Raw genomic sequence first — 8,515 nt, forward strand, 5'->3', positions numbered from 1 at the left:
GCTGAGTCATCTCACGAACCCCTTGCTTTGCTCATTTCAAGAAAAGGTCAAATACCCAAGTGTGAATAATCAGTCCATCAGTGGCTCCAAAAAAAAGTTGTGTTCCACAAGAAAGTGGAACTTCAACTTATAATAGTCTTGAAGAACTGATTTTATTCTTAGTGGTGTGTATGTGATTGTGCACAGACTCCTGCAGAGGCCAGAACACAGTGTTGGGATCCCCTAGGGTGAGCCATCACGTGGTGGTGTTGGGAACTGAACTTGGGTCTCCTGCAAAGCAGGAGCCAGTGTTCTCAACCGCTGGGCTCTCTTGTCCAGCCTACTCTCATTCAGACATCATTCAGACAGGTCCTTGAGGAAGCCGGAATAATTGGTTTATTAAAGTGAGCCTGAAAGTTGGAGTCTCGCCAGGTACCACAGGCCTCATCTCAAAAGAACACTGTACCCCAGAGTTACACTGCAGGGGTGTGACAGAGGACTGCATCACTGCCATTGCAGCTTGGCATCCTTGCCTTAAACCAATGTAGCATCGTTTGTGAGAAATGGCAACATCTAAGAATGTTGGTGATGGATGATGGAAGGGTCTTAATTCATATAGGCTAAGAAACACTGGCTTGAATTTGTGAAGTGTTTTTTTGAGACAGGCTTTCTCTGTAACAGCCTTGGCTTTCCTGATACTCATTTTGTAGACCAGGCTGGTCTCGAACTCACAGAGATCCGCCTGTCTCTGCCTCCCAGAGTGCTGGGATTAAAGGTGTGTGCCACCATTGTCTGATATATCTATATATAAAAAAGATTTTATAAATTATGGATACAGTATTCTGCCTGTAGGCCAGAAGAGGGCACCAGATCTCATTATGGAGTGTTTTGCCTGCATATTAGCATGGAGGCCAGAAGTGGGGGACAGATCCCTTAGCTGGAGTTATGGTGTGCTGTTCAGTGTTGAGTATTGAGAAGTGAGCCCTCTGCAGGAGCAGCAAGCCTTTACAGCCTTGAGTCAGTGCTTTTGGTGCCAGTGATGGGGGTAGGATTTTTCTTCCAGGGTATGTTTGATATTTCTGAGAGAAACAGTTTGTTGGTCCTGTTCATGACTAGGGCATGGGGAGTGTTACTTAGTGGCATCTCAGCACCCTAAAATGTTTCTCCCAACAAATAACTAACCGGTAAGAAATGCTAAGTGCTGAAGTTGAAGAAGCGTAGTTTCCAAAAATGGGTCTTCCTTTGCGTTCCACAGCTATGTGGATAAAAACTTAACGGTTTTCAATCTCCTCATTATACACCAGTGTTAACATTTGCCTGTAATATTCTTGTAAGAAATGGCCCAGTGCTACTTGCACGCTGTGTTGTAGATTCTCACTGGAAGTCTGCAGTTTAGCCTTGGCCCTCCCTGATCAGCTTGCGTCTCAGTTTTCAATTGCTGGGCTAAAACACCACGACCAGAGTCTACTTGGTGAGGAAAGGGTTACTTCAGTTTATAGTTCCACATCATAGCAGGAAGGCAGGGGCAGGAACTTAAGAAGGGCAGGAACTTGGAGGTAGGAAGGAATTTGATGCCCTGAGTTCAGTTTTTTCCTCTTTTTTTCTGCATCTCACTGGCCCTCACCTGCTAGGCCTGGCTAGGCTAGGCTAAGCCCCTCACCTGATGACTGTGTGTATTACAAGTGATTACTGCCCGAGCCTCCTGCCCCAAGTCAGCCACTCGCGGCTGCTGCTAGAGGGCGCGCTGGTCTGGTGGCTCTACTACAAATCCCATAGTACCTTGGGCCCCGCAGCGACTTCTGGGATCAGGGGGCTTGTAGAAGGTGCTGGAGGATAAGAAAGTCCTCTTTTCTTCTATCCGCTTTTCTGGGTTGTTCGAACGTCCCCGGACGACTTCATGAGTATTTAATTGAGAATTAAAACGCACAGGCAGGCAAGGTCGGTTAGGGGGCCGGCGGGATCATTTCTGCTTCCGGGGCCAAAGGGCACGTGGAATGTAAACACGGGACCACGGAGTGGCTTTCAGGTAACTGCGAGTAGGCGGTAGAAGACAGAGGGGAGGAAAGCGAGGCGAGAGGGTGCTGCGTGCGGGAGAGGGGGGCGAGCGCGGCCCGGTGAGGTCCACGGAGCCCGCAGGTTTGCTGCTATCCCGGGCGCGGGGCGCGGTGGCCGGCGGCCTGAGGAGCTGCGGCTGCGGGCTCGTGGTTATTGTCGGCCTAGGAAGGGGAATGAATTTTCCTTTGGTAGCATTTTGAGATAAACCGTGTCTTTTAATTCTTAGCTTCCGAATACGTTTCTTCTGCTCGGTGGGATGCTCTACGTCCCAGCCGCTGTTTTTCCATCCTGGGCGCCGCATCCTCTCACGCAGTCGGTGCAAGAAAACGTTTACTCTGTCGCAAGCACCCGCCAGCTTGTGGCTGGGTCAAGTGTCAAGTCTAGCGATCTCTGTGGGGATCGTTGTACATAAATTTAGAACGCAGGTGCCATTGTTTAGAATTTTGACCCCACTCAGTAATTCTGTAGAACATGTTGACTTTAACACCAGACTTGAATCATACATTAACGCGAAACCTGTACAGTTGTGATCTACTCACTTGGTTTCTTAATCCAGGTGAAAAAAAGTGTTTAGGATCTTGGCGCCTTTTCCATCCAAGTCCAGATCTACCAAAGCCCCTCTTGTTAGGGTTTTTTAGTGATAAGCTAATTAAAAACACAATCTTAGAGGTACAAGAAACTAGTAGTTTAAAATGAAAACAGTTTAGTTGAGATGTAACTGGCACGTTATTACAATGCCCCTCATATAGATTGCGTGACTCAGTAGCGTTTATTGCTACACACACACACACACACACACACACACACACACACACGAGGGCCCCTCATTCTTTTTCTCCTCATCCTATCTTCAGCTTCCACTTTCACTTTGACCAGTGATTTAGAATGAATTTACCTTCAGTAAACACACCAGGTTTCGGTAATGTTAATATAGCTATTACACTGCCTGGTGCCCTAAATTGGTAATTAGTAAAGTGAGGTCCATTTGGGAAGTTGAAACCAGACAATGTGATCATCTTTGTCATTACTTTTAGGGATAGTCATAAATGCAAGAGAGCAACCACCACCACCACCACCTCCTCCTCCTCTACTTATATTTTAGTATCTTTTTTTTTTTTTTTTTTGTGGTTTTTCGAGACAGGGTTTCTCTGTGGTTTTGGAGCCTGTCCTGGAACTAGCTCTTGTAGACCAGGCTGGTCTCGAACTCACAGAGATCCGCCTGCCTCTGCCTCCCTAGTGCTGGGATTAAAGGCGTGTGCCACCACTGCCCGGCTATATTTTAGTATCTTTTGAAGGCACCCCAAGCATCCATTTCCCCAGGCTGTCTTCACTCTGTGCCTCTGGATTTGTGATCCATAGTAACCATTCTTCTATTTTTAGCCATTTCCTGGTCTTCTCCTCGGATATATAAAGTGATTTTTCAGACAGAGGAAATACATTTCCCCATGACAAGATGAAGCCAAGGAGGAAGTTCCCATTGTCCTAATTCCCTAGTGCAGGTTATACTCCACAATGTACCCAGGATTTCCCAAAATTCACTGCTCTGTGGAAAGCACGTGGTTTGCCTGCAGCAACCCATGTGCTTGGTGATTGCGGTGACTGGATGCGTTTTCTCTAGTGTAGTAACAGGCCTGTGACCCACAATTTTCTCAAGGCTGATAGTAACTTGGGATTTTGTGTGGGAACGGCTTTTATCCACCCTCAGTTTTTCCTCCTGTCTACTTATATTCCACTTCAGTCACGTGCATCAGTAACGAATCCCTTTATACTGCTGGAACCTTACCGTTGCCTGCCTTCCTTCCTCCCTCCCTTAATACCGATTGTTTGATAATTTCAAAAGACCTCTGAGTTATTGCTTTTTGCTTGTCTCCTTAAGGTTACAGAGTCCTCTAAGAATGGATAGAATCTTAGACACTCCTGAAAATACACAGCATATAAGCTACATGCCATATAAGATATACAGTTATTTATTTATCTTGGTTTTTCAAGACAGGATTTTACTATGTAACAGCCCTGCCGGCCTGTATAGTGATATTTTGTTTGTGTTTTAATAAATAAAGCTTGCTTGAAGATTAGAGTGCAGAGCTAATCCCAAGACTCAAGGCCACCCTGAGCCACGCAAGATTGAATCTGTCTAAGAAGAGAAACAGAACTCACACAAAGGTGATCCCAGCCCTTGGAATCCCACGCCTTTAATCCCAGCACTAGGGAGGTGGAGACAGGAGGGATATGGCTGGGCAAAGAGAGGTATAGAAGGAGGAGGTGATAGCTCAGTGGAGTCTGAGGTTTGAGAGACACAGTGCAGTCTGGTTAGTCTGAGGATTGCCCCTTCAAGTCTCAGCACTGGTAGACATAAAAGGTCTCTCTAGTGTCTTACTGCTCTGCTTCTCTGATCTTCAGCTTTAGCCCCTATATCCCACTCTTTGTTTTGATTAATTAAGACCAACTAGAATCTGTGCTACAGTCCTGGAACTCACTCTGTAGACCAGGCTGCCCTTGAACTCACAGAGATCCACCTGATAATGCTCCCCTTCCCGCCCAGTGCTGGGATAAGGCCTGGGACACCACTACTACTGGCTCGGATTCTTCTGTATCTTAAAGTCCGCCTGTGTAGCTAGGGAATTACTGGATGTATTAGTTAATCCTGTCAGTGAGTACTGTTGATGACTTCCAGTATTCATCTTTATTCTATCAGCGCCCTTTCTTTTCCTTAGCTTTCCAATATCATGATAGATTTACAAAGCCATTATATATATATTTACTTAACCAAAAGTTTTGTTGAGTCATTACCTGTTTATATCTTTAAAAACTATTCTATAGCCAGGTGTAGCGGCACACGTTTGTAGTTTTAGCACATGGGAGGCTGAGATAGGAGGATCATGAATCCACTCTGGGCTAGAATTTTTAGTTCTAGGATAGCTGTATTCAGATTCCCATTCAATTTTATAATAAATACTTTGCTTGTAGTTCTTAAAGGAAAGGGTTTTTTTTTTTTTTGAAATTCAATCATACTATTAAAACAGCTGAAAAATAGGAGTGACTTATATTGTCAGTTGTTCAGCCAGCGTTGTGGTTTATTCCTTCATCCAAACAGTTCTGTTTTTCTTCAGGTTCTGCTTGTCATTGCCACATCTGATGTGTTGCTATCCTGCTTTAATCTGTCGTGGGTTCTGTATAAATTGGCAGAGGCCTATTGGGATCCAGGGTTAGTCTACTAGAGCACAGCACATCCATTAGGCGATGAGGTAAACAATAGTGCCCAGGTGCCATCTGTGAAGTCTTAGAGTTCTTGGTGGTTATTCCCTTGATCGCTGAGGAGGTGCTAGCAAGGCTGTGGTCTCCTTGTGTCAGTCTGTCTCCACCTGGTCATTAGAGTACCTTTGCAGCATTTTAAAGCACTTTCTGAAATTTTCCAGAATGGCTTCCTTTGGGTGGAAGAGGAAGATTGGTGAGAAGGTATCCAAGGCCACATCGCAGCAGTTTGAAGCTGAAGCTGCCGATGAGAAGGATGCGGCTGAGAACGAGGATGGGAGCTGGGTTCATGCCAGCAAACGGAGGAAGGAAACCCTCCAGGAAGGCTGCAAACTGAAGAGCAAGCAGCTGAAGGATGAAGGCGCTAATCTGGCTGAAAAGAAAAGGTATGCGTTTGGATGATGATGACTGATAGAGCCTAGTTTCCTTTTTCTGGTTCATGGTCTCTAATGGAACAAAGAACTATTGTCTCAGATAGGGTTTCTATTGCTGTGATGAAACACCCTGACCAAAAGCAACTTGAGAAGAAAGGGGTTTATTTCTTCTTTCTCTTCTAGGTAACAGTCTATCATTGAGGAAAGTCAGGGCAGGAACTCCAGGCAGGGACGCCAGGCAGGAACCTGGCGGCAGGAACTGAAGCAGACTCCATGGAGGAGAGCAGCTTGCTGTCTTTCTCCTCTTGGCTTGGCCACCCTGCTTTCTTATATGATCCAGAACCACCAGTCTGAGGGCGGGGGGGCACTACCCATAGTGATCTGGGCCTTCTCATATCAAACATCAATCAAAATGTACCACAGGTCCTGGGTGGTGGTGTTGCATGCATTTAATCCCAGCACTCGGGAGGCAGAGGCAGGTGGATTTCTATGAGTTTGAGGCCAGCCTGGTCTACAGTGTGTGAGTCCCACACAGAAACCCTGTCTCGAAAAACAAACAAACAAACAAAAAAATAGAAAATGTAGCACAGGCTTGCCCACAGGCCAATCTGGTGGGGGCATTTTCTCAATTGAGATTCCCTCTTGCAACATGATTGTGGCTTATGTCAAGTTGATATAAAACTAGTCAGCACAGCTGTATCTTTTAGATTCACGTTTTATATATCTGATTTCATTTTTAAAAAGGGATGTTTCAGGCTCACTTGCAAAATTCCCATTTTCAAGGAAAATGAGTTATAGTCACATTAAGATGCATGTACCACTTTTTCCTCCTTTGTTCTGTCTAGGGGAGTGTTCGTGAAGCCTTAGTGCAGTGTGTTGCTCAGTAGGGAAAAAAATGACTGAATTAGCCGGGCGGTGGTGGCGCATGCCTTTAATCTCAGCACTCGGGAGGCAGAGGCAGGCGGATCTCTGTGAGTTCGAGACCAGCCTGGTCTACAGAGCTAGTTCCAGGACAGGCTCCAAAACCACAGAGAAACCCTGTCTCGAAAAACCAAAAAAAAAAAATTAAAAAAAAAAATAAATGACTGAATTATCCTTTTACTTTTTCTTTGCTTTTTGAGGCAAAGTCTTACTGTGTGGCCTAGGCGAGGCTCAGACTCAACTCCCTGCTTCCTGCATCAGTCTCTAAGTGCTGGGATCATAGAGATATGCAGCCATACTGCTTGCCATTGACTTCTTGTGTACTTTTGTAAACATGGTGGGCACTCAGGAACCTGACAATAGTATCTTTTTTAAAACAATAATTTATTTAAATTTATTATATGTGCATTGTTCTGAAGTTGTCAGATCCCTGGAACTGGAGTTACAGATGGTTGTGAGCGGCCTCATGGATCCTGAGAATTGAACCCGGGTCCTCTAGAGGAGCAGACAGTGCTCTTAACTGCTGGGCCATCTCTCCAGCCCCTGATAATAGCATCTTTTATTTATAGTTCTTCCCTAGCTAAATTACATATTTTTTCCCTTACGTATCTCTTCTTTTCTCACTTCCCCCTATTGATTTCTTACTTTTTATCCTCTTTCCTTTGCTTAGAAATTTCAGTGGGAATGAAAATTCCTTCACAAGTCAGGGGAGAAAAGACAGATGTTTCATGGAGTATGTTGGAAAACAAGATCAGAAGAAGATAAAGGTGGACCTTTATTAATAATGCTACATAAGAGACAGGGCCTTGAAAACATAAAGTCTAATCAAAAGGAAGATTGTCTTTATTTCTGAGATTAGGCTCCTATAACCCAGGTTGGCCTTGAACTTCTGACCCTCTTCCTGTCTCTACCTCCCAAGTACTGTGATTACAGGTGTGCTCCATTCAATCTAGTTTTCTCTGGTGCTGGCAACAGTAATCAAGCAGTTTATAAACTGAGCTGCACCTCCAGCCCTGTAAAGTGTAAATATAAAGTTTATAGGTAATAGAAGAAGCCTCAAGTAGGGAGAATATTTTTAGCAGTGTTTGAGACAGGATGACAAGGTCTTATAGTTTAGGCTGGTTGGGGCTTGTGATCTTGTTTCTCCCTCCTGAATGCTGGGGTCATAGGCAGGTGCCACCATTCACCGAACCATTACAACTTTTTACTGTGAAAAATGTTCTATCTATATTAAAATTGAAAGAATATTGCAACCCTATATTCTGTATTCCTAGGCAAAACTTTTTATTATCATGTATTAACTATACATAATCATTATGACCATATTCTATGTGTATGTAATGTATTGTGGTCCTAATCACCTCCTGCTAGTCTCTCCTATCCCCTCCATTCCCCAACTCCTGATGATCTCCTTCCCTTTCCCAGGTAGTCCTTACACCCTGATGACCTAGTGAATTTCATTAGGGTTGCCTATAGGTGCTTAGGGTCAGTGGTTATTTATAGGCATTTGGTTACCTTAGGGTTGCCTATAGGGGCATGGGGTAAGTGGTTATTTATAGGCAATTGGTTACCTTAGTGGCTATACTCCTGAAGCAAGCAACCAACTCCCTTCTCTAGCAACCATTAATGACCTACAGATCTTTAGGAAGTGGGGCCTCATGAGCCCCCTACTCAAAAATGCTTGATATTTGCTTTAGTACATGCACACACATAAACACACACGTGTACATGTGTGGACATACACATACACACACTACAAATAATTATGTATTTAGTTTTTTTTTTAAAAATAATCTTTGAGAGTAAGTTGCAGACACCTTTCATTCAGCACTATTCTCCAAAGAATAAGAATATTCCCTTGCCTGACATGCCATTATCAAATATATGAAGAGTAACAATTCTATAATCTTAGTTTTTTTTTTTTTTTGGTTTTT

General features: G+C 44.2%; 1 protein-coding gene across 1 annotated transcript in view; it reads left to right on the top strand.

Moving 5' to 3' along the window:
- The first annotated feature begins 1,710 nt into the window (after nucleotides 1–1,710).
- Nucleotides 1,711–8,515, top strand: part of Ttc33 (tetratricopeptide repeat domain 33) — a 40,688-nt gene continuing 33,883 nt past the window's right edge. The window contains exons 1-2 of the mRNA XM_005356586.1: nucleotides 1,711–2,005; nucleotides 5,451–5,672. Of these exons, the coding sequence (XP_005356643.1) occupies nucleotides 5,452–5,672 (221 nt within the window). The 5' untranslated portion in view covers nucleotides 1,711–2,005; nucleotide 5,451. The remainder of the gene's footprint in view (nucleotides 2,006–5,450; nucleotides 5,673–8,515) is intronic.

Source organism: Microtus ochrogaster, chromosome 19 (assembly GCF_000317375.1).
Source record: "Microtus ochrogaster isolate Prairie Vole_2 chromosome 19, MicOch1.0, whole genome shotgun sequence".
In the NCBI taxonomy this organism is placed as follows: domain Eukaryota; kingdom Metazoa; phylum Chordata; class Mammalia; order Rodentia; family Cricetidae; genus Microtus; species Microtus ochrogaster.